The sequence below is a fragment of the Crocuta crocuta genome, unplaced genomic scaffold (assembly GCF_008692635.1).
Source record: "Crocuta crocuta isolate KB4526 unplaced genomic scaffold, BGI_CrCroc_1.0 scaffold260, whole genome shotgun sequence".
Lineage (NCBI taxonomy): Eukaryota > Metazoa > Chordata > Mammalia > Carnivora > Hyaenidae > Crocuta > Crocuta crocuta.
This window is the reverse complement of record NW_027527525.1, coordinates 4,811,236-4,836,728: the sequence shown is the minus strand read 5'-3', so window position 1 is coordinate 4,836,728 and position 25,493 is coordinate 4,811,236. Positions and strand designations below refer to the sequence as shown.

At 43.5% G+C, this 25,493-nt stretch overlaps 1 protein-coding gene across 2 annotated transcripts; it reads left to right on the top strand.

Annotated features, from left to right (window-relative positions):
* Positions 1–4,448: 4,448 nt before the first annotated feature.
* Positions 4,449–25,273, top strand: NTAQ1 (N-terminal glutamine amidase 1). 2 transcript variants are annotated; one of them, XM_077764676.1, is made up of 7 exons: positions 4,613–4,694; positions 7,073–7,233; positions 10,241–10,340; positions 11,428–11,478; positions 16,372–16,520; positions 17,207–17,331; positions 24,334–25,273. In XM_077764676.1, the coding sequence occupies exons 3-7, from the start codon at positions 10,338–10,340 to the stop codon at positions 24,441–24,443; spliced, it is 438 nt and encodes a 145-aa protein (XP_077620802.1). In that variant the 5' UTR covers positions 4,613–4,694; positions 7,073–7,233; positions 10,241–10,337; the 3' UTR covers positions 24,444–25,273. The 2 variants fall into 2 exon arrangements, with proteins under 2 accessions (XP_077620796.1, XP_077620802.1); XM_077764670.1 differs by lacking the exon at positions 7,073–7,233 and having other exon boundaries at positions 4,449–4,694.
* Positions 25,274–25,493: the final 220 nt, after the last annotated feature.

The following is a 25,493-nucleotide window of genomic DNA, read 5'->3' as shown; positions in this document are numbered from 1 at the left end:
GGGTGCCTTAGTTAAGTGTCCAACTCTCCTTTTGTTTTTATTTTAATTTATTTTGAGAGAGCACAAGTGGGGTAAGGGCAGAGGGAGAGAGGGAAAGAATTCCAAGCAGACTGCCAGCATAGAGCCCGACACGGGGCTTGAACCTATGAAACATGAAATGATGACCTGACTCAGCCAAGCCACCCTGGCGCTTCACCTCTTGATTTAGGCTCAGGTGATGACCTCACAGTTTGTGAGACTGAGCCTTGCATCAGGCTCTGCACTGACAGCAGGGAGCCTGCTTGGGATTCTCTCTCTCCTTCTTGCTCTGCCCCTCCTGGCTCGTGGATGTGGGTGTGCATTCTCTCTCTCTCTCAAAATAAATAAACATTGAAAAAAATAAAAGCAATATAGCAACATGTATCAAGAGACCTGGAAAATATTTAAAGCCATTGGCCCAGGAATACACCCTCTAGGGCTCCATCCTAATGTTAATTATCAGAGGCATGGACCAAGATTTATGTACAAAAATGTTAATTGCAGGGGTGCCTGGGTGGCTCAGTCGGTTGAGCGTCCAACTTCGGCTCAGGTCATGATCTCACTGTCCATGGGTTCGAGCCCCGTGTCGGTCTCTATGCTGACAGCTTAGAGCCTGGAGCCTCCTTCAGATTATGTCTCCCTCTCTCTCTGACCCTCCCCTGCTCATGCTGTCTCCCTCTCTCTCTCTTAGAATAAGTAAAACATTTTAAAAAAAATGTTAATTGCAGCTTTATTTAACAGTAGGATCTAAACACTAAATATACAAAAGTAGGGGGAAAGTTGAGTGAGCCATAGTCTGTCAATGCAGCTCTTTGGGTTGATAAATTTGATTTTTAAGACTGTATTTTCTTAATTTTTTTAGAGAGAGAAAGTGGAAGGAAGGGCAGAGGGAGAGAATCTTAAGCAGGCTCCATGCTCAATGTAGAGCCCAACATAGGCTTCGATCCCATGACACTGGGATCATGACCTGAGCCAAAATCATGAGTCAGTCACTCAGCTGACAGAGCCACCCAGGCACCCCAAGACTCTATTAAAAATATTTGTTATTACACAGTAAGACAGTTGGACAAGATGGGGCTTAGGGACGCCAAACTGGGTGCAGTAAAAAAATCTGCATATAACTTTAGACTCCCTCAAAACATAACTACTAATTGCCTTCTATTGACCAGAAGACTTACTGATAGCATAAATAGTCGATTAACACTTAATTTGTATGTTACAGGTATTATATGCTGTATTCTTATGATAAAGTAAGAGAAAAGAAAATTGTTAATTAAGAAAAACTGTAAGAGAAAATACATCTGCTGTACTGTAAAAGCTCTGTATAGAAGTGGACCCACACAGTTCAAACTTGTGTTGTTTAAGGGTCAACTGCACATGTAAAAACAGCGAAGCAGCACAGAAGTGTAAAAAATAGAGGTACAAGTTGCTCTGTGTGATTGCTATGAGGAAAACGGAGTTTTCTCTTTCTACTGGGGTTGCCAAGCCTGGAAAATGCGAATGTGGGGCTGCCAGCAGCCATCCTTCCCACAGCAGGAAGTGAAGTCATTTCAGGATGGAGCCAAGCACTGAGAAGCAGGCTGTGAGGAAAGAAGGCTTGGGGAAGTGGATTCTGCTTCTGGCCCCTTGAGACCCAGGTTTCTGCAGCTCCTCTTTCGACTCTGAGAGCCACTCATGGTCCTTCCTGTTAAACAAGCTAATAAACAGCCTTTCTGCCTTGACTTCTTACTGAATGAGCCATGACTGATACTGGGCCAGCTGCTTGGTTGGAATCAAATTATATGGTTGGTGCTATAAGTCTGTTCTAATGACCAATTAATTCTTTCAATGACATGAAATGGGCTTGGTAAACCACTAAAGGCCCCTAAATAATCACCTCTTCTTCATGGTCACAATTCATTCTGGGAATAGGTATCAAGTTCACAAAGTGTAGAGTCTGGAATACATATTTTTCCTTTTTATGAAACTTAAGACAAGTATTCATATTTAGTCTTATGTCCTCTCCTCCAACATATTTTCTCCAAGATCCATAATAAAGGCTTTGGGATCATACTCTAGAGTGATTTCAGTATGCTGGGATATAGCTCATCTGGGTCTGAAGATTTTTAACCCTTATAAGGCAAATTGGTGCTTTCCACCACTATACCCATCTTGGCTTTAATTTCCTCTTATTGCTGTTTACCTTATTCTTCACAGCCCGAGGATCATTTTCTTTGACAGAGAAGAGAGGAAACACAATCAAAGTAGACTTAGTTTTCTTTCACTTACATGGTCCCTTATCACATATCACAAGGTCCCAAGCGATAGTATTATCTTTCTTTTTCTTTTCTTCTAACTCTTAATATTGAGGATTAAAAATACCTCCTCCCTCAATTAAAAAACACCCTTTGGTGGTTAAACCTCAGTGTATCATGTGCTGCCTACTTCTTGATCTCCCCTTTCACATCTGTGGCTCTCTTATCCTTTCCTTTGTTCTGTGTCCTTTTCTGTAAACCCCAGCCCTTTGACACCCTTATTTCATTAAGTTTTGGGTTCTCTGAGTGCAGTCTTATTTCTTCCTCATCTAGATCATTGGACTTTACAGATCAGAATTTGGTTCTAAGCATTAGAACCTTATTCCTCTGAAACCATATTGCTTTTTATAGTCTCTACTATGAAATCACATGAATTTAAAAAAGATCTATATTTTTAATAAAAAAGTTCCTACTTATAGGAGAATGTTTGAAGTATAAAGAAAGCACATTATGGCAGAGATTCCTGGCTCTCCACTACCCCCTTCTCTGTTGTTTGCCCAGCAACTCCAGACCACCTCCAGCCTGGGTAAACCAGAGAACTTCTCTGCTGATAGGCAACCCATGCCTTCTCCAACCAGGTGCAAACCCCTTTCAAATTTGTCTTTCTCGAGTACTTGTCCTCAGCCCTAGGTACCATATAGTTTCCTTATATCTTTTGGTTTCATTTTTATCTTAGTTAATTCTTGAAATTCAACTTCCCTTAAGTAGAGAAGGAGTAGAGGGGAACAATTACCAACCAGTGGTGTAGGGACACCTTAGGAATCTGAGAGTCAGCTGGCTTAGAAGGCTCTCAGAGTGCCTAGGGGGAATGGAGAGATTGGGGGAAGAAAGGGAGGCTTGGTGAAGGAATGATTGCTCAGCATGTGACCATGGCAGCCACAGGTAACTGTGCATAGGCCATAAAGGGCTTCCCTAATAAGTATGAGCAAGTGGCTGCCTGCAGGCCTCACAGGGGTCTGGTTTCTGTGTCAAGAGGGCTGCAGGAAGGTTATTGCCAAACTGAAACTGTAAGGTCACAGAGGGACTGGCTCTGAGCCCAAGGCTGGGGCAGACTCCACTGGATGTTCTCAGGACCACACTCCACACACTCTTACAGCCTCCCAGAAACTGCAGAAAGCTTCTTCCTCCAGCACATTTTACTGAGAAGGCTTAACTTGGTGCCCGCTTTAAAGGAGAAATGCCTAAAGGAATTCTGTTATTTATAATAGAGCTTATACTGAAGTGTGTACTTAGAGCAGAGAGGCAAGAAATTGGTAACTGCCCAAGGGCTTATGCTCAGTCTTTAGTATTTATGTATGGGATTCTGAACTCACGAGACTGGAAAAATCTGACTGCACATGGCCTATAAACCAACTAAGAATTTCAGTTTTCATAATGGCAAGTATCCTGATCAGTTACATATTTTGATTACCAGTATAAGACAATTCAGAAGGCTATTAAGTATAAAGTGAAAGCCCATACTACTCATTCATCAGAGATTAACACTGTCTTAATAATGTGCTGCCTTTCCTTCCAGATTGCCAGCAAATACATGATTTACACAAAATGAATGCCGTGTGAACTCTTTTTAAACTTTAAAAACTTATTCTATCAAGGGATCAATATATCTTTCTGAGTCAATACACACAGTTCTCCTATTAAAATCAAATGTCACAATACGGCGAGATTTGGGGGTGCTGTTCCTCTCTAAAAACTTCCGATGCGGACGTGTTTGGAAATAACTCCCCCTCCTTCCCCGGGCTCCCGCGGCTTCTAGGATAAAACTGCTAAAGGTTCGTTTTTCACATACACGGTTCTCTTATTTCGCTTGGCCTTCTGCATATCTTCTGGTTCCTCCACGGCCGGCAACCTCAACCCTGGGCTGGAGGAAAGTTTCACACGCCTCCGGGAGACTGTTGAAACAGTTCAGGATCGGGCGGTTTGCACACTCCACGCCGTCTCCGCACCCGGGCAGGACACCCGCAGGCGACCTCTGTTCTCCCTGCTGACCGGATCCTCGGGCTTACAGCCCNNNCTACCGGTATCCGCAAAACCCGCGCGGCCGCCGGCTCTCTCCACCCGGAACTTGCACCGCCCCCCGCCCCCAGCACAGCGCGCCCGGAACCTGCGTCGCTCGCTCCGCCCAGACTCCGCCTACCCGACCCTGGCTCCACCACCCGGGAACTGCACCAGCTGCCCCGGGCTCCGCCCCGAGAATCCGAGCTGCCCGGTGTGCCCCGGCTCCTCCTCCGAGTCCTGCACGCGGGGCTGGTCCTGTCGGTCCGCCTTAGGCCTTGGGCTAAGCCAGCCCGCCATGGAGGGGGATGTCCCCGCCGCTGCAGCCGCCCGCTACCAGCCGGCCAGCCCCCCGCGGGACGCCTGTGTCTACAACAGCTGCTACTGGTGAGGGGGCGCGGGTGCAGCCCCCCGGCATCTCCCTGGCTCTCTCGGTCGCGGCGTCGCAGCCAGGCCCCGCCTCTTCCCGGCCCCTCCCCGGGGGCTCTGGGCCTTGACTGGCGGGTTTTCTGGCTTGGGGGATGAGGGAGCGGGAATGGCAGCCCTCGTCTCTTGAGTGGAGCGTAGACTTTTGGACGGTGGGGGTGGGGTGGGCGGAATTCCCAGGAACGGTAGGGTCGGTAGTGCATTATTGATGCCTGGCGCTTTTCACCTGGACATTTCTCAGCAGATCTCCGGGCTTGGGAGCCAGGAAGGGAAGGTGGGGGCAGAGGGTGGAGCGCAGAGCATCTGCAAATTACTCTGCTGAAGCCTTTGTGGTTTCACACTGTCGGGAAGGTCATTTTAATTTTGGAAGAGAATGGAAGAACGTAGATTTTGCAGTAACTTTCTCAAGGTCATCAGCTAATAGCAGCCAAGAATCCAGTTCAGGCCTTCTTGTGACCAGAAACCATGAGCTTAACCACCATGTTGTCGTTATCACACCAGTTATATTTACATAGCATTTGCTATGTGCCAAAACATTGTGTTGATTGTTTATGTAAACTAATTGATTTGAGTCCCACAATTACCCTAGGAAGTAGGTACTATTGTTACCCCATTTTAAAGATGAGAACACTGAGGCACAGAGGAGTGCAACTAATTTGTCTAAGGCCACATATCTTGTGAGTGAAGGAATGGGGCTTTACCTGCAGGGTTTGGTTCTGGAGGCCACACACTATACCCCTATCCTAGGCTACCTGTGTGGCTGAATCACCACTCCTACCTTTGTCTTTTCCACTCCCACACCTGTCTTGACCGTCCCTGAGTAATGACTTCTTCCCCAACTTCCAGTCTCTGCGAAAGAAACCTTAGTGCCATCTAAAACTACCTTTCCCTCCTTTAGCTGGTCATCAAACCACTGTCACCAAGAGTTTAGCATTCATTCAAGTCTGATTGCATGTCAGGGCCAGTGCTAAGTGTTTCCATCCATGGCTAGGAGATAGGTTTTATCGTTGACCTCATTTTACTAATGAAAAGACTGAGCCACAGAGAGGCTCACATCTAGCAAGAGGCAATGCTGAAACTAGAATTTCTGTAATGTAGGAGTCCATGCTTCTTATATATATAAATTTAAGTATAATTTATATATATAATGTTTATTGTTGAGAGAGAATACGCTCAAGGCAGGGTCAGAGAGAGAGAGAGAGAAAGGGAGATGGAGAATATGAAGCAGGCTTGAAGCTGTTACCACAGAGCCCAATGCAGGGCCGGAACCCACGAACGGTGATCTCATGATCTGAGCTGAAGTCAGACGCTTATCCAGCTGAGCCACCCAGGCACCCCCAGGAGTCCATTCTTCTTAACTACTGCACTTTGTTTCTGCCTTACCTCTCAACTAAATACTGTTCTTGTCCCTAACTCCCATTCACTGTTTTATTTACTTAGTCAGTAAATGTTTGTTAGGCACTTGGACCGTGTGAGGCACCATTTAGGTCTTTGGAATACAGCAGTGAACAGAGTAGACAAATTCCTTGGGAAGATCTCATGGTTCTTCTGTTTTGGTTCAGGGAAAGGAGGCAAAGCCAAGTAAACCATATTTGGGTGGTGTTAAGTGCTATGAGAAAAACAAAGCTAGGTAAGGGACGGTTACTCACTATTTCATAATGGATATTTAAAGAAGGCATTGTTGATCAAGTGGCATTTGAGTAGAGATCTGAAGAAAAAGGGGTTGGGGCTTTGTGGATTTGGAAGAAAATCATGGCAGGCAGGGGAGTGGTTCGTGCAAAGGCTCTGGGAACAAAGTGTGCTGGAGTATTCTAGGAACAAGATGGCGGGCACAACGGGAGTGGAGCCATTTGGTGGAAGAATGGAAGGGGGTGGACGTCTCCTCAGTAGATTTCTCCTTTAAGTTCCTTCAGCCATGGGTTGGGCCCCCACTGGCTGTCAGGGGCCTATTCCCGTCTTTCCTTATAGGCCTCTGCCCAGATCTCTCATATCCCCTTCTCAGGTCCTGAACGTTAGCGGGCTTCACACTGATGAAAGCCTTTGTAAATTCAGATGAGTCCTAGAATCACCTAGGAGCTTGTAAAGCATGTACATCTTAGGGTCCCACTCTAGTGAGTCTGGATGTGTGAACTGTACAGTTGTGGAGTCTTACGCTGGTTCATTGATCCCATTTCGAGGAATACAGGCATAGACAATTAAGCTTGTCTCCTGAGCACAGCAAGTCCTTTAAGATCTGGTCACCATATGTTTCTCCAAACTCATTTTGAACCTGTCCGCCGTGGCTTTGTTGACATTTTGAGCGTGCTAATGTTGTGAGGGGGCTGTCCTGTGTATTGTAGGATATGTAGCAGCATCCCTGGCCTCCACCCACTAGATGCCTGTAGCACCCTCCCGCAATTTGTGACAACCAAAAATGTCTCCAAATAGTGCCAGATGTTCCCTGGGGAGCAAAATCGCCGCTGGTTGAGAACCAGTGTTCTACCCTGTCAAAATCTATCAGGTAGGTGCACCTTACTGTGTTTGTGGCAGGTTCTTATAACTTGAAATCAATGCCTCCTCTCTGCTTCTGTTAGCTTCTGTCAGTTGTTACTGATCTGCTAAGGCTCAGCTTAATGCTGATAGTGGTAACCAATATTTGTGTGGCACTAGGTGGCTTACGGAGCACATCTGATTCTGTTGTATTCTTCATCGCCTCCTGTGCCCCAGGGCTCCTTTCCTTCTGCCTCCTTCACTGATGTCAGCCCATTGCTGGTAACCCTTGCAGAATCTTATTTATTTATTTTATTTATTTATTTCTGAGAGAGAGAGAGCATGAGCAGGGGAGGGTCAGAGAGAGAGAGGGAGACACAGAATCCGAAGAAGGCTCCAGGCTTTGAGCTGTCAGCACAGAGCCCGATGCGGGGCTCGAACCCATGAACCGCAAGATTGTGACCTGAGCCGAAGTCGGTGCTCAACCAACTGAGCCACCCAGGCACCCCACAGAATCTTATTTTAATGCTGCTTTGTTAGCCTTTCTGCTACCAAAATTATCATCCAGTAGGTCGGAACATTATTGTCACCATAACCCCCTCTGCCCTTTTTTAAAACCAGTTAAATGGGTGCTAGTGATCACACCCAATCTGGGGCTCTTCCTGTTCCAACAGCAGCTCCCAGCATTTCCAAGTATAAGGCCCTCCTTTTTTATTTTATTTTATTTTTATGTTTTTAAATGTTTTATTATATATTTTTTGAGAGAAAAAGAGAGACAGCATGAGCAGGGGAGGGGCAGAGAGAGAGGGAGACACAGAATCGGCTCTAGGCTCCGAGCTGTCAGCACAGAGCCCTGTGCAGGGCTCGAACTCATGAACTGTGAGATCATGACCTGAGCCAAAGTCATACACTTAACCAACTGAGCCACCCAGGTTCCCCAAGGCCCTCCTTTTTCAAACATCAGATGTCTCTTGAGATCCTCCTTCATGATATTAATTGTACTTTTGAAAAAAAAAATTGATGATAAAAAGGGACTATAGGTTCAGTAACTCTTACATTTTTTTTCCCTCTGTGTAACATTCACACATATTTGGAAAATAATAAACAAAGTATGTGCAGCCATATATGTATTCAGCCTGCTAACAGTTCTTGTGGTATAAATGGATTCTCGAAGTCTTTGTGGTAATTCTTTGCCCATCCTTGGGACTGGGAGAGGGGAACAAACAAGGAGAAACCACTGACCTATATACCTCCTCCATCTTCCTGTGTCGCTCGGAATTAATGACTCCCTCTTCTATGCATCTTTTATGGCCTTCTATGATGCTTGCTTATTTATGGATCTGTATGTCTCCTCTCACTGTCTGTGAGCTCTCATTTATCATTATATCCTCCAAGCACTTAGCACAGTGCTTTTACATCACAGGCTCTTCAAGATGCTTGTGAGCAACTCCAGAATGTCTGCGGGCTGGACAGACAGATGTCTTCTGAAAACTTGGTCTCAGGACAGCCAGATTTAAGAAAATTTAGCTAATAGGGGCGCCTGGGTGGCTTGGTCAGTTGAGCATCCGACTTTCGCTCGGGTCATGATCTCGCGGTTCCTGGGTTCAAGCCCCGCGTCGGGCTCTGTGCTCACTGCCGGTTCAGAGCCTGGAGCCTTTTTCAGAGTCTGTGTCTCCCTCTCTCTCTGACCCTCCCCTGCTCATGCTGTCTCTCTCTCTCTCTCTCCTAGAAATAAATTAAAAAAAAAAAAGAAAAGAAAATTTAGCGAATACACGCTTTATGTCATCTTGAAACAGTATGCTTTTTGTTACTCTATGCTACATATCCTGTGGAAGTAGTATGTGGCAATCTCCTGTTTTTACCTCCATCACTACTTTTTCTGTGAGATTTCTTAGGTATTGCAGAGAAAAACAGTGTCATGGGGAAAAAATACACATATGCTCAGCTTTAGTACTTTAAGTGCAGTTGTATTGAGCATTGAGACAGACAAGGTCAAAACTGTGAATTGAAAATTTGTATTACCATAAAATGGTGGTATTCATCAGTGCCATTCATGCCTTACTTCATTTTCAGGTGGCGTGGTGTAGGTGTTTGGAAATTAGGCTTTGACAGATTGAGTCACAAGTATGAGCTGAGTGTTGATGTAGCTCATTTTCAGCAAAGGTGCTGTGTGGCTCGTTAGGAAAAGATAGCAATCCAGAGGCTGAGCTCTGAATACTGCCAACAGTGACTGTTTTTGTTTGTGTGGGCCTGTGCCCATGGCTGCCAGTATGGCTTGGTTTCATTCACTGAGCGTTGATTTACTTAGGTGGTTCTGACTACTGCTTTAAATATCTAAAGGTCTGTCATGTAGAAAAGAGATTCATCTGGGGCAGAAGTATAGGAATATGGAGTTCAGTTCAGTATAAGAAAGAACTTTGTAAAAATCAGGGTCTGTTTCGTGCTAGAGGGCCGCAGGAAATCCCACTCACAGAGTCTCCCTCTGAAGGAATTCCTAGGCATATCATGTAGCTGCCCCTGGTCCTTTCCAGCCAGAAGCCCTCCTATCCAAAACACTCATCCTGCCCCATTCCTGAGGGGAGCAGTGAACCAGTGTTAACTAAGATTTATCCAGTGTTTGTAATGTGATATGATCACCCCCATTTTACAGATGAGAAAAGCAGATACCCAGGTCAAGACGTTCAAAGCTTCTTACCTCATAAATGGCACAGTTGAAATTCCACTTGTATCTCAAGTCCCTGAACCCAGAACTTGTGGAGTATTGATGTAGCATTTTATCAGTGATGAAAGGCCTCTATGTGCAAAGCACTGCTAGGGCAGGTCATGAGCACCGTGTTAGGAGAGAAGCCTGTACACAGTTAAGTAACACTTTGTTGAGGATGTTTTAGAGGAGGCTCAAACATCAGCCACTTGTTGGATGAGATCGTGTTTAAAATCTTGTCCAACTGTTTTATGTCCTCATCAGTCTTCTATTCAAATTTGAAAGACATGGAGCATTACTGTTTAATTATATTGATCAAACTATTATTTTATTTCAGTGAAGAAAATATTTGGAAGCTCTGTGAGTACATCAAAAACCATGACCAGTATCCTTTAGAAGAGTGCTACGCTGTCTTCATATCTAACGAGAGGAAGATGGTAAGTTGGTGAGTGACAGCAGAAAGAGAACAAGAGATTTAGAATGACAATAGACACTAAATATAGCATGGGGTTAGCATTGTCCTAAAATCTGCTTTATACAATACAGCAACATTTTAAGTTTGTTTTTGGAGAGAGACAGTGCTAGTTGGGGAGAGGGGCAGAAGGAGAGACAGAATCTTAAGCAGGTTCTGCGCTGAGCGTGGGGTTCGCGCTCATGACCATGAAATCAAAAGTTGGATGCTTAACCAGCTGAGCCACCCGGTTGCCCCTAAAGTTTATTTTTGAATGAGATATTTTTTTCCTTTCAGGGCATGGTTGAATTAGAAAAGTTTAGTCCCTTATTTGTAGGTCAAGAAATAGATGGTGGTATATTTACATAGATTGAGTCCGTTTCGATATTAGGTTAGAGCTTTTAACATTGCTGAGACTACAGCCACATACTGTCAGGCTTGAAGTGGATGTCTCTGTCTCTGAAGTTTAAATAAAATAATGATGAACTTACATGAGGTATTAAAAAGGCAAGCCCTTAAAAAACAAAGGGAGCTCTTTAATATTTTGTAAAGTACTTTTTTTTTTTTTTAAAGATCTGATTTTTAAGTAATCCCTGTTCCCAGTGGGGGTGGGTGGGGGCTCGTACTCACAACCCTGAGATCAAGAGTCACATGCATTACGGGCTGAGCCAGCCAGGCGCTCCATAAAGCACTTTTGTGAGCATTATCATGTTTGATGCTAATGGGAATACGGTGAAGCAGGCAGGGTTGAGACACCTGTCTCCATTTTATAGATGAGGAAATAGAGACCCACGGAGGTCCTATGAATAATGAGGGCAAAGCAAGACTTGAACCTGCCAGGCCTTCTGGTTCCCAGTTGAGGTCTCTTTGTGCTCTCCAAAGAACATCAGATAATTAATTTTTTGCGTTTTCATTGTTAAGGACACTTGGAAGGATTTAGATTTCTTCTTCATTCTTTTACCTTGATTGTCGGTTGCTTGGAAATATTTTATTTTTAATTTATGTATTGCTTTAAAGAATTCAGTAGTGGTTTAACTGTAGTTGTGGCTTATGAAATTGATTGTATTTTATAGATACCTATCTGGAAACAACAAGCAAGACCTGGAGATGGACCTGTGATCTGGGTAAGATGGTCAATAAAGAAGTGTCTGGTGCCTTAGTACTTGTAATCCCTGAGTGGTCGCTATGTTTTGGTAAAGAAGAAGTGATAGGGCAGTTGAGACCGGCCATGATAACTATTAATACTTGACCTTTTGGGAATAGATGTTATTTTGTCTCAGGTAGTACTTACAGACATGTTTTCATTTAATTTTATTATAGGAAAGATTTTATTTTGTTTTATTTAAGTATTTTTTTAAAGCTTACTTATTTTGAGAGGGAGGGGGGAGGGGCAAAGAGAGGGGGAAAGAGAATCCTAAGCAGGCTCCACAGTTTCAGTAGAAGCCCTACATGTCACTCGAACTCATGAACCATGAGCTTATGCCCTAACTTGAAATCAAGAGCCAGATGCTTAACCAACTGAGCCACCCAGGCACCCCTACAGGCAGATATATTTATCGTCTCCTAGATTCTTATTCATTTAACACTGTAAGGAACTTAAGCAATATCTAGTTCAGTTGCACTTTAGAATTATCTGGATATTGTGTTAAAACCATAGGTTTCTGGGGGCGCCTGGGTGACTCAGTGGGTTAAGCATCTGACTTTGTATCAGGTCATGATTTCTTGGCNGGAGTCACAGACTGAAACAGGCTCCAGGCTCTTGAGCTGGCAGTCAGCACAGAGCCCGACGCGGGGCTCGAACCCACGAACCGCGAGATCATGACCTAAGCGAAAGTTGGACGCTTAACTGACTAAGCCACCCAGGCGCCCCAGGAGTTAGTATTCTTAGCAGACCCCAGAGTGACCATGACTAGCTATGAAAACCCGGATCTACTCCAACCGTTTCATTTTTCAGGTGAAGAAATGAGCCCAGAAGTCAGAGTGAGAAGCTCAAGGTTATCTAGCTGATCAGTGGCAGGACTAGGTCTCAGGCCCTGGCCCTTTCTAGTACACATCTATGTGTCACCTTAACCTGTCCCCTGAAGAATTGATGGTGCCAACATGAAGATAAAGTAAAAGAAAAGCTTGTTTCTGATACTTATTTAAAATAAGATATCATTTGAATTGGCATCATTTATTTATTTAACCTATATTTAATGAGTGCTTGTTATATGCCAGGCACAAGATAGACCAAAATCCCTGGCCTCACAGAGCTTACATTCTTGCCTCTTTCACCAGCGGGTGATTGGCTACTCTAACATTAAAGCCAAAATCCAATTTTGGCCCAGTTAATCCAGTTAAGGCCCAACTGGGGTTGAGTCCCAGTACTCCCATTGGTGGCTCTGTGAATTGGACATGTTACTTGCCTTCTTTGTGCAGTGTCCTCCTCTGGCTAGTGGGGTTGTGAGTCTTTAAGTGAGATAATGCGTGTGAAGCATTATCCTGAAGCATGGTATGGTGTCTGGTACTGGTGCTCAAGCATTGTTAGTTTTTCCTGTTAGCAACAATAGCTACATAACCCCTGATGAAGACTGTCCCTCTGCCCTAGAGGTCACCTACATTGCTGAACCACTTAGCTGATTTTGAGTCATGGTCTTTCTTCTCCTTTTAGACAGACTTGAAGGGAAAGGACCTGTGGTCATGACCCCCTCACATAGCATCTCTTGGCAGTTGTATCTGCCTCACGGCTGTCCTGTTGTAGGAAGTGGGTGGGCGGCCCTGAGTGGGTAGAGACACCCAGTCCCAAGAAGTGGATCGCCTTCTAGGTGGGTTTCCCTCCCTGAGCCCAGCTTGGGCTTTTCTTGGCATCTGGGCAAGCGCTGAACCCAACTCAGAGAGTGAGGCTACTTCTGCTTGATCTGTTTTCCTTGACTCCATGTCTGCGCTTAAGGTGACTTGGAGTTGAGGCCTATTTTCCCTCTCAAGTTCATCAGCTATCTGGGATGTAGGAATGTGGACCCAAACTAAGTGAGAGGTTGTGGATATTCACTGCTTATGTGCTTCCACAAATTATACTTTCTTGCTGGAACACTGTCCCCTCAGGCAGGACTCAGCGGTGGCAGCCTTTCCTCAGTGACACTCTTCTTTGGCTGTTGGGCTCCTCCTCCTTCTCTGTTTCTTGGTTGACTTTTATAAATTATAATTATTTTTTTAATTAAGAGAGAGAGAGCTGGGGAGAGGGGCAGAGGGAGAGAGAGAGAATCTTAAGCAGGCTCCATGCTCAGCATGGAGCCCGACATGGGGCTGGATCCCATGACCCTGGCATCATGACCTGAGCCAAAACCAAGAGTCAGACGTTCAATGGACTGAGCTGCCCAGGTGCCCTTCTTGGTTGGCTTTTAAAAAGTTTTTACATGCATAATCGCCTTAGTTGTCCCAACAATACTGAGGCAGACACTGCACTTAGCTCCATTTTATAAAAGGGGAAGTGGAGAGGCCAAGGTTTGATGAGAATGCCCTAGCCTGCAAGGCTCCCTGCTGTCTGCTGTCATCACAGTGTCCTTCTGGCAGCACTTGACTGTTTTGCACTCTGCTGTGGGGACTCCTCGGGGGTCAGGACTCCCCTTGCCCACCTTTGCATCTTTGATATTTCAGTAGCACTCTTAACTACAAATAAAAGGGAATATGCACTTCAAAACCCCTGTGATACGAGGTAGAAGATGTCAAGACAGAAACAGATTTTGGACAATGCCAGAGACTGGTTCTGGCAGGAAGTAGGAGACTCTTGGAGAGAGAGCACGTGAGTGGGCACTCGAGGGATGGATATGGGGAGAGAGGTGGAAAACGTTGCTGCAGAAGGACGGGAATAACACATGTATACACCCAGTGGAAGGGGGCTGCTCCTGCTTTATTTATCTCTGGGGCAGGATGCATTAAGGGGAGTGCAGGGCAGAAGCGTCCATTTCTGATGCTATTTCTGTGTTAGGAAGATAGCATTGGAGCCAAAGGAAGCTCTTTGATGGCGCAGCATCTCCAGTCTTAATTAATCACCCCCTCCCCGCCACATGGTCGATAAAACAACATTTGAGAAAGTGCTCTGTGAGCTCTGAGGCACTAGAAATATAAGGTGGTGTTACTAATGCAGTACTAATGTAATTGAGCTTTTTATCTCCCAGTGCTGTTCTCTGTGAGAGCGCTTTTCTTCCAAGGGACTCAGAGCATCAGCCCTCCTGCCCTTGATAACTTTCCTGACATCGCTTCTAGTCATTAACTGGTGTTGGGCATTGCCCACTGTCTGGGAGTGAGGGATGCACCACGGCTGAGCCACAAAGGAGAAGCTGTCTTCATCTTTCCCCTAAACGACTACAGATTAGGGCTTGGCCAGTTTAACAACATCTTAAAGTCCTTTCCCACTCTAGGCTAGCTCAAGCCATCCCCTGTGTTAATATTTTGGAGGATATCCTTGCACACTTTTTCCTCAATTCATACGCATGCATGTGTACTTCAGAATCCACATGTGTGTCTATATACACATAGCTTTTTTTTTAATTTTGTTAAAATTCAAGTTAGTGAACATATAGTATAATAATGATTTCGGGAGTAGAATTTAGTGATTCATCACTTCCATGTAACACCCAGTGCTCATCCCAACAAGTGCTCTCTTAATGCCCATCCCCCTCACCAACCTCCCCTTCAGAAACCCTGTTTGTTCTTGTATTTAAGAATCTCTTATGGTTTGCCTCCCTTTCTGTTTTTATATTATTTTTCCTACCCTTCCCCTATGTTCATCTGTTTTGTTTTTTAAATTATGAGTGAGATCATATATTTATCTTTCTGACTTATTTTCCTTAGCATACTACCCTCTAGTTCTGTCCACATTGTTGCAAATGGCAAGATTTCATTCTTTTTGATCGGCAAGTAATATTCCATTGTGTGTATGTATGTTTGTGTGTGTATACATGAGTTCTTTGATAGATTTGATAAGTTCTTTGTAGATTTTGGATACTAACCCTTCATCCAGTATGTCATTTACAAATATCTTCTCCCATTCCATTGGTTGCCTTTTGGTTTTGTTGATTATTTCCTTCACTGTGCAGAAGCTTTTTATCTTGATGAGGTCCCAATAGTTCATTTTTCTTTTGTCTCCCTTGCCTGAGGAGATGTGTCTAATAAGAAGAACCCTGCTGCAGCCGAGGTCAAAGAGGTTGTTGCCTGTTTTCTCCTCTAGAATTTTGATGGTTTCCTGTCTTATATTTAGGTTTGTCATCCATTTTGAATTTATTTTTGTAAACACATAGCTTTTTAAAAGTAATATGTAGTGCATATTTGTGGTTTATTTTTCCCACCCAACCATGTAACATACTTTTTTCCATTTTCTACATAAATTTACCTAATTCTTTTTAGCGCCTGCATTGTGGTTTATTTCTCTCTTGGTGGACTTCAGATTGTTTCTGAATTTTCACTATTATAAACAGTGCTGCATAGATTTTCTTTGTGTATATACTTTTACACACATATGGCCATTTTTTTTCCATAGGATGGATTCCTAGAGGTGAAATTGCTAGGTCAAAGGATGTACATTTAATGTATATGAACATTTTCAGTGCTTGTTTAAGTGTTCCCTGTCACCAGATGTTTAATCTTTTTTTTAGGGATATGTGTTTGCTTTATTTTGCTCTTATAAGAAGAGTTGTGGGGCGCCCGGGTGGCTTAGTCGGTTAAGCATCCGACTTTCGCTCAGGTCATGATCTCGCGGTTCATGGGTTTGAGCCCCGCGTTGGGCTCTGTGCTGACAGCCAGCTCAGAGCCTGGAGCCTGTTTCAGAGTCTGTGACTCCCTCTCTCTCTGACCCTCCCCTGCTCATGCTGTCTCTCTCTCTCTCTCCTAGAAATAAATAAATAAAACATTTAAAAAAAAAAAAAGAAGAGTTGTATTAGTTTTGTATCCATATGTGTGTGTGCGCATTATTACTGTAACCTATAACACTGTGTTCGGGATGGTGAAGTAACTTGGTTAATTTTAGCAACTTTTATTTCTAGGATTACCATGTTGTCCTGCTTCATGTTTCAAGTGGAGGACAGAGCTTCATTTATGATCTGGACACAGTCTTGCCATTTCCCTGTCCTTTTGACACTTATGTGGAAGATGCATTTAAGTCTGATGAGGACATCCATCCACAGTTTAGAAGGTGAGGAGATTTAGGATGATTTACTAACTTTCTGAAGTTAAACCTTGACAGTTGTACAGAGAGTTTGTGTGTATGTGTGTGTGTCTGTGTGTCTGTGTGTGTGTCTGTGGTTTTGTGGGGGGTTTTTTTGCATTTTTTTTGCAAAGATGACTTGTTTTGGCATCACTGTTGAGTTGATATTTGAAAATGATGTGCCACACACAAGATTAGAACAAAATGTTTTGAAGTTTTAAAGGTTGTCCAATTGTCCAACATATAAAAGATTGGCATTCTTTTAAAAGTGTGCATGATGAGATCCCAGATGTCTTCTGAAAGCCATTTTGGGGATTTCTCTCCTGTATGTGTGCAGGTGTGTTTGTGGGTATTTGTGGGTGTGTGGGGTGCGGCCTTAATGATGACAGAATTGAGAGGTCTGTGATCGTGGCGCCTGAAGGTTATGCCCTTTGTCCCTGGCTTACAAATGGGTAAATAAAGGCAACTGGATGTATTTCTGTGGCTGTGTAGTTTTTTATTTCAGCGGATCCTTTCTTTAACAGGTGATGAAGCTGCATCTGTATTTGTGTATTACTGGTAGTACAAAAATGTCTGGGTACTTTCGTGTATGTCTATATGGGTCTGTATAAAAATTGAGTTAGAATTTCACTGGGAAACTGTCCTAACGTACATGAACGTTGCTTTATTTGCAGGAAATTTCGAGTGATCCGTGCAGATTCATATTTGAAGAACTTTGCTTCTGACCGATCTCACATGAAAGATTCCAGCGGGAACTGGAGAGAACCCCCCCCGTCATACCCGTGCATTGAAACTGGAGGTGAGCCAGAGGTGCCTTCCCAGAGAGGCTTGCAGTCACCGTGCACATTCGCATCGCCCCCTGACCAAGGACAAAACTTGTGTGTTGTTACTTGTGGGAAACTCCCTGAGTCGTAAGAAGATGAGAGGGAGCCTAGAGAGGGAGCCTAGATGTGCGTATCTGTTAGATTCAGGACTCGAAGCCCCGAGAACGGGACTGGAAGGCATGAGAACTCACAGCAGGGGAGGTGTTCAGGAGCACCGTGATACCTGCACACCGCCAGGGTGCTGGCTGTGTCTGCTGCCGGGATGCTGGGCTTCCGGAAGTGTGCGGGCTTGTGTCCTTCCACAGTTGGGCTAGTAGCATCTTGGCATGGCAGGGTGTCCCATTAGGGTGACAGCAGCCGCTGGGGCATATGAGATGTCATTTCCCTGGCTCCCTGATGAGACCTGCGGTCGAAGGAAAGGAGAGCCAGTGGGTTTTCTTGTACCACTAATCTCCTTTATGTGCTTTTAGGCATCAGTCCAGTTAATACTTTTCTGAGATTTAAGGAGATAAAGAGCTCTTCACCCTGTCGCTGTTGTTTGGCATTTGCACGAGCTTGAAATATTATTTATGATTATAAGTAATTCGCACGGTTGCCATTTCTTGCGGAGGCCATCCCATCCTGCGGATGAGCCCTTCCGTGTGAAATGCTCCATCAGCTGTGCTGCATGCCAGAAAAATAGGGCAGTAGCATTTGGAGTTCAGCAGGGAAGAATGGAAATCTATTTGGTGTATCTGAACATCGAAAGAGGATTCAAACTGATGTTTGAGGTGCTCTGTGAGAGGCTGTCGTGATTTTAAAAATTTATCTCAGAGCTGCTTTTTGGTCCACTAGCCTGCTTCCTAGTCTCAGCGTCAGAAATGCGGTCGCTCCTGGGTGGGGAGAGGACACCACAGGTCTCCCTTCTGGTCTTGGACCACCTGCCACATAGGCTGTGATCCAGGACGGTGTGACTTCAGCCACCCCCCGCTTGTCTTCTAGACATGACACTGGCACAGAGCCAGCCCGTGGCAGGTACACAGTAAACACCAGCCTGTCAGCCCGCTCCTCTTTTGATCATTCCTTTCGGTTTTGATGACTGCTGCCCAGGGGATGCTATTTCATACCAGGCCTTGTGCGGGCCGCTCTGTATAGTAGTGCAGTTTTTACCACAACTCGGGCCAGCTTTATTTTCCTTACCTGATAGATGCGTACCCTGAAGTGCATTAAGATTAAGTAAGCCCTTTGCCTCGGGTGCACAGCAAGGGAGGATGAGGAGGGGGCTGGGGGTGTCTTTTTCTGCCTTGTGTGTAGTGAGTTCATCCTGAACTTGAGATGGAAACCGAAAGGAATCTGCTCTGAAGTGTGGGGTAAATGGACTGGTTTTTCATGTCATAATTTAACCACACTGTGATGTTCTGTCAGGTGGTGAATTCATTTCTTCAGATCCTGTGTTTATCAAAGGAATATATTTGAAGTCAGGATAAGTGAGAATTACTTGTAGCAAATTGGTAGTATTTTATAAAAAGTAAGGATAAGAAACGGTTTGAGAAAATAATCCAACTTTGGGGTGCCTGGGTGGCTCAGTCAGTTAAGCATCTGACTTTGGCTCAGGTCATGATCTCTCAGTTCGTGAGTTCGGGCCCCATATTGAGCTCTGTGCTGACAGTTCGGAGCCTGGAGCCTGCTTTGGATTCTGTGTCTCCCTCCCTTTCTGCCCCTCCTCTATGCGTGTGTGTACTCTCTCTTAGAAATAAATAAACATGAAAAAATTTTTTTAAAAAGAAAATATCAAACTTTAATGCATGTTTTAGGTACTTTAAGATCAGCTTAACTCAGTCCCCTGCATTTAGTTGTGGAATTGACTCTTGTGACTTAAGATTTAGTACATTTGATATGTTGAACATCGGGATAGTATGTTTAATAATTTCGGTGGGCATGTGTCTGCAAGATCGCAATTTTCTTTTCTTTAAAAAAAATTTTGTTTTAATGTTTATTTTTGAGAGACAGAGAGTGTGAGCAGGGGAGGGGCAGAGAGAGAGAGGGAGACACGTGTAGAATCCGAAGCAGGCTCCAGGCTCTGAGCTATCAGTGCAGAGAGCCCGATATGGGGCTCAAACTCATGAGCCATGATATCATAACCTGAGCCAAAGTTGGACACCTAACCGACTGAACCACCTAGACACCCCATATATTTTTTTTTCTTTTTAAGTTTATTTTGAGACAGAGAAAGCAGGGGAGGGGCAGAGAAAGGAGAGAGAGAATCCCAAGTAGGCTTTGCACGGTCAGTGCAGAGCTTAACTCAGGGCTCGAACCCAGGAACTGTGAGATGACCTGAGCCGAAGTCAAGTGTTGGATGGTTAACTGAGCCACCAAGGCGCCCCAAGACTGCTATTTTCAATTCAGCGTTTAATGTATTTTAAAGAAAAGAACTCTTTTTTTTTTTTTTCTGATGAGAAGGAAACTGAAATTTATAGTCATACAGCTTTGCCCTGAAGAGTCAGTTTCAGCACTAGCTACTGATGTCTCAGTTTTTAAAGACATTTTCTTAGGCTGAACTATAGAGTACACCAAATTTCCCTGTCTCCTTCTAAGTCCTTCCCTGCCTCTGCTCCGAATATACTTCTTATCCCCCTGCTTCCAAATGTAGAGTAACACTGGCTAATTTGAGCCACGCTGGAGGACCCGTGTTAGGTAAACAAATGGAAATCTTAAAGTGCCTCATAGGTTGATTAGAGGCAGATGTTTATTTGTTTTGCCTTGATCTTTAAAAAGTTTTTAATTTTAATTTTGTTTTTATACATTGATCTTTTTACATAATGAATGACTGAAGATAGTAATCTTTATTTAATTACATTAAAAAGTCTTAGAAGACAAAACAAAAAAAGGGAGGGAGGGGAAAAAGTCTTAGAAAACAAGAGTAGATTTCTTTTAAAAGTAGTTTGTTAAAAAGTTTCACAGACTGGGGCGCCTGGGTGGCTCAGTCAGTTGAGCGTCCGACTTCAGCTCAGGTCACCATCTCACAGTCCGTGAGTCTGAGCCCCGCGTTGGGCTGTGTGCTGACAGCTCAGAGCCTGGAGCCTGCTTTGGATTCTGTCTCCTGCTTTCTGCCCCCGCCCAGCTCACAGTCTCTTTCTCTCTTTCTCAAAATAAACATTAAGAAAAAAAAATTTCGCAGACTCACTGGCTTCTGTGGAGTCTGGCACATACCCAGGTCAGTAGGAACTTCCACCCCATCTTTCCTGACAGGTGCCTGTCTTACCTTTATTTCCAGTAGAATTCCCAGCTCTCTGATGACTTCAACAAAAGTTGATTATTCAGGTTTTTTTGTTATAAGGGTGTTAGCGAATCTGTTTCTGGTTTTCTATATCCTAAGTGCTTACTTTCATTTTTGAAAGCTATAGTATTGGGTAACGTATACTAGATTTACATAGTTTCTTTCTTTCAGTTCTTTAAAGGCATCTCTCTTGTTTTCTGCTTGGACAGGCTCTGATCTTGTATTTGTTTCTGTGAATGTAGTGTGTCTTTTTTCCCCCCTCTGAATATTTTGTAAGGTTTTTCTCTTTATCACTAGTTTTTAGCAATTCGATCATGAGGGACTACAGCGTAGTTTCCTTTAGGCTTATTCCACTTACGGATTTTTAAAGATCTTTAGATTGTTGGATTTACAGTTTTCATCAAATTTGAGAACATTATTTAGCCATTATTCCCTCACACATTTTTTCTGACTGACTCCCATTTTTAAGTTCTTGTCCTTCAGCTACACACTGGTTAGATGGCTTGATATTCTCAGAGGTCAGTAGGGCTTGTTGTTTTTTTCATACCTTTTATGTATGTGTTTCATTTTGAATAATTCCTTTATTTTATTGTAAATTCATTGCGTTTGTCTTTTTTTTTTTAATTTTTAATTTTATTTATTTTGAGAGAGCCAGACAACATGGTGGGGGCAGGGGTGGGTGGGCTGAGAGATAGAGGGAGAGAGAATCCCAAGCAGGCTCTGCACCATCAGCACAGAGCCCGACACGGGGCTCGAACTCATGAAACCACGAAGATCACAACCTGAGCTGAAACTGAGAAGTCGGACTCTTAACCAACTGAGCCACCCAGGCGCCCCGCTCTTGTCTTCTGCATTAACTAGTTTGTTGTTAGCTTCATCCAGCACATTCTTTTCATCTTACATATTCTATTTGTTTTATGTCTAGAAATTCCATTTTGGACTGGTTTAATAGCTTTCATTTCTCTCTCTCTTCATCATGTTCCTGTTTTTCTCTAGCTGTTTGAACACACGGGGCATGTTTACAATAGCTGCTCCTTGCCTGCTAGTTCCATTATTTCTGTCATTTTAGTCCACTTCTGTTGGATTGATTTTTCCCCTGATTTTGGATCATGGTTTCCTTTTCTTTGTGTGATCTGTCATATTTGGTTGGATGCTGGACTTTGAATTTATGTTGTCAGTTGCTGGATCTTGAGGTACTTTTAGAAAACAGTGTTGGCCTGCAGTTACATCACTGGGAGTCAACTGGGTCCTTTCAAGGCTTGTTTTTAACTTTTTAGTAAAGGCTCAGAGCAGCCTTTCGGTCTAGTGCTAATTTAGCCCCGTGCCCTGGCACGGCCCTTCTGAGGAGTCTAACCAGATCCTTGTTCCGTGTCTGCTCTCTCTGCCCTGGCTGGTGGCAACTGTGGAGTTCTGGCACTTATGAGAACGACTCCACCTGGGGACTGGTCTCACGAGAGCAGTCCCCGCCAAATACTTGGGTGTGTGTTGGGGTCAGGGTGGGGGGGATCCTTTCTACACCCGTGTCTCCTGCACTCTGCCTGGGCCCTCCTGAACTTGGATGTCTGTCTTCTCACCTCAGGGAGACCACAAAGCAGCGTGTGTCCCCCTCTGGAAATTGCCTCTGAGGGTAGTAAGCGGGAGTGATCCTAGGGTCCCCCCTTACTTGTCCACTTTCTTAGGAATCCCAGGCATGTCTGCCCATTGTCCAACGTCTGGAAATGGTTGCTAAATATTTTGGCACAGTTCTCTGGAGGTTTATGGTGGAAGTGCAGTTTCTGTAACAATTTTTTGGTGGGCAGAAACAGCAATATGTACACATTAAAAAATTTTTTTTAGGGATGCCTGGATGACTCAGTCGGTTGAGCGTCTGACTTCGGCTCAGGTCATGATCTCATGGTTCATGGGTTCTAAACTTTTGTTGGGCTCTGTACTGACTGCTCAGAGCCTGGAGCCTGTTTCGGATTCTGTGTGTGTCTCTCTTTGCCTCTCTCCCACTTGCACTCTGTCTTTCTCAAAAGTAAATAAAAATTTAAAAAATAATTTTTAAAAAATTTGGGGGGGAGAATTTAAATCATATAAAAAGTAGACAGAATAGCATATCAGATTTTAAACAGTTATCAGCTCATAACCAATCGACTCACTTGTATTCCATCCACTTTCCCCTTTCTTGGATTATTGTGAAGCCAGTCCCAGATACTCTGTTGTTTCAACTCTAAATATTTCAGTGTGGATCTCTAAAATATAAGGATTGGGGCACCTGGGTGGCTCAGTCGGTTAAGCATCTGACTTCAGCTCGGGTCATGATCTAGTGATTCATGAGTTCAAGCCCCGCGTCGGACTCTGTGCTGACAGCTCAGAGCCTGGAGCCTGCTTCAGATTCTGTGTCTCCCTCTCTCTATGTCCCTCCCCTGCTCGTGCTCTGTGTCTCTCTCTGTCTCAAAAATAAATAAAAACATTTTTAAAATATTAAAATATATAAGGATTTTATTTTTTAAAAACTATGACCACCATACCATTATTACACTCCCCCAAATCTGTGGTAATTCTTTAACATCATCATGTATCTATCTAGCCAGTGTTCAGATTTCCAGTTATAAAGTCATAAAGTCATCATCTTTTTTTAAAGATTGTATGTATTTAGTTAGTTATTCATTCTAAAGTTTATTTATTTTGAGAGAGAGAGTGAGCAGGGGAGGGGCAGAGTGAGGGAGGAGAGAGTTACAAGCAGGCTCCATACTGTCACCGTGCTGTGGGGCTCGAATTCATGAACTGTGAGATCATGACCTGAGCTGAAATGAGGTGTCAGTGGCTTAGCTGACTGAGCCACCCTGGCCCCCCTAAAAGGTTTTATGTTTAAGTAATCTTTACATCTAATGTGGGGCTTGAACCCACGACCCTGAGATCAAGAGGTGCATGCTGCACCTACTGCACCAGCCAGGCTTCCCTGGTTGTATGTCTCTTAAGAGTCCTTTTTAATATGTAGATTCTTTGCCTAACTATTTTTTTGTTGAAGAAACTGGGTCTGGGAGAAACAGTCTGGGTTTTGCTGATTGTATCTCTTTTTTTAGCCTCTGAATTTCCTATAATTTGGCAGTTGGATCCAATAAATCGGTAGTTTGATTATTCATGCATTTTTCATTTAACTTTTTATTTTGAAATAATTTTAAACTTCTAAAATATATGCTGAAACACTCTAGAGCATTCCTATATGCTTTTACACAGATTTCCCTACTGTTGGATTTTACATGACTCTACTGTAGTTACTGAAACCAGGAAAATGACAGATTTGATACTAAAATATTGATCCAATATGTTAACTTACAGACATTACTTAAGTTTTGCAAGTTTTTCCACTAATTTCTTTTTTCCGGTCCAGAATCTAACCCAGGATATTGGATTGAATTGTCATGTCTCCTCAGTCTCCTTCGGTCCATGGCAATTTCTTTGTTTTTGTTTTTTGTTTTTTCTTTTCTTTTATAACTTTTACACTTCCGAAGAGTCAGTTATTTTGCAGAGTGACCTTCACCTTAGGTTTGTGTGATATTTTGTCATGATTAGATTGAGGTTACGCATTTGGGATGAGAATACCACAGCAGTGATGTTGAACCCTTCTCCTTTTGGAAAATTTTCCCTGCTTTTGGTCTTCTGGGTTGTTGTACTGCTGTTAAACCAGTAAACCAATTGTGTTTTCAGTGAACGTTTTCTTTCGTGTATTTTTTAGATTCCAAAATGAACCTGAATGATTTTATCAGTATGGATCCTGAGGTGGGATGGGGAGCTGTCTACTCCCTGTCAGAATTTGTACATCGGTTTGGCAGTCAGAACTACTGAACTACATCTGGATGTAGAACCATGGAGAAATTCTAGGATGTGAACAGTCTATCTCTTCATTTGGGACAGCAAACACTATGGTACATTTGGCTTGGAATTATATTTTCTTCTTTTAATTCAGTTGAGTTGAAACATGAGTAATCGAAAAAAATTAATAAAAATAATTTTTTTGAGGGGCGCCTGGGTGTCTCAGTTGTTTAAACTTTCAACTTTGGCTCAGGTCATGATCTCATGGTTCGTGAGTTTGAGCCCCGCTTTGGACTCTGTGCTGACAGATCAGAGCCTGGAGCCTGTTTCAGATTCTGTGTCTCCCTATCTCTCGGCCTCCCTTCTCTGCTCGTGCTTTCACTCCCTCCCTCTCACTCTCTCTCTCCCTCAAAGATAAACATTAAAAAATTTTAAAACAATAATAACTTTTTTGATATGTCAGATTGAAACTTGATGTAGTGTATATTTGCTAAGAAATTCCAATGCTCATTTGTTAAAATGTGACGACTCATGCCGGTCATTCCTTCTATTATGATATAGATGCGTGTATTTCATGTCTGTTTTGGATGTTTCGTTTCTCTCCCATTACACTGTCAGCTCCTTGAGGGCAGGGCTGTGTGTCATTGCTCTGTGAATCTCTAATGCCCCTAAGAGGTGCCCATAATATGTTTGCTGGTGATTTTGCTGCTGCTTGATGAGGGCTGATACTGTGAGCTGAATCAGCAATAAGTGTTAGTCTTTTTGGACTATGATGTTCTTCAGAAAAGATTGCAGCCCTCTCAGGCTTGAGTGTTACTTGGCCTATTTATATATGTTTTTAAATAAAATTGATTTAAATGTAATTTTGTTTTGAAGATTTGTGTTACTCTTGATGATCTGAGAACCAAGAATATCTCACTTGTAGAGGGGGACCATCACTTTAAAACACACATGTCAGTCTCCCTTCTTGAAGATGTTTTTGGAAATTTGGCTTTTATCATATAATTCCAAATAAAAGATGTTTGGCATTAAGCTGGTATATAGCACTAACTAGCATGCATGTCTTCATGATTCTACTGTAAC

What these genes read in the sequence shown, in the direction of transcription:
- NTAQ1 (XM_077764670.1), top strand. Translation starts at nt 4,606, where the DNA reads ATGGAGGGGGATGTCCCCGCCGCTGCAGCCGCCCGCTACCAGCCGGCC. An exon ending in GAGATGGACCTGTGATCTGG is followed by an intron (nt 11,479 to 16,371) that starts GTAAGATGGTCA and finishes TTTTATTTCTAG; the next exon opens with GATTACCATGTTGTCCTGCT. An exon ending in ATCCATCCACAGTTTAGAAG is followed by an intron (nt 16,521 to 17,206) that starts GTGAGGAGATTT and finishes CTTTATTTGCAG; the next exon opens with GAAATTTCGAGTGATCCGTG.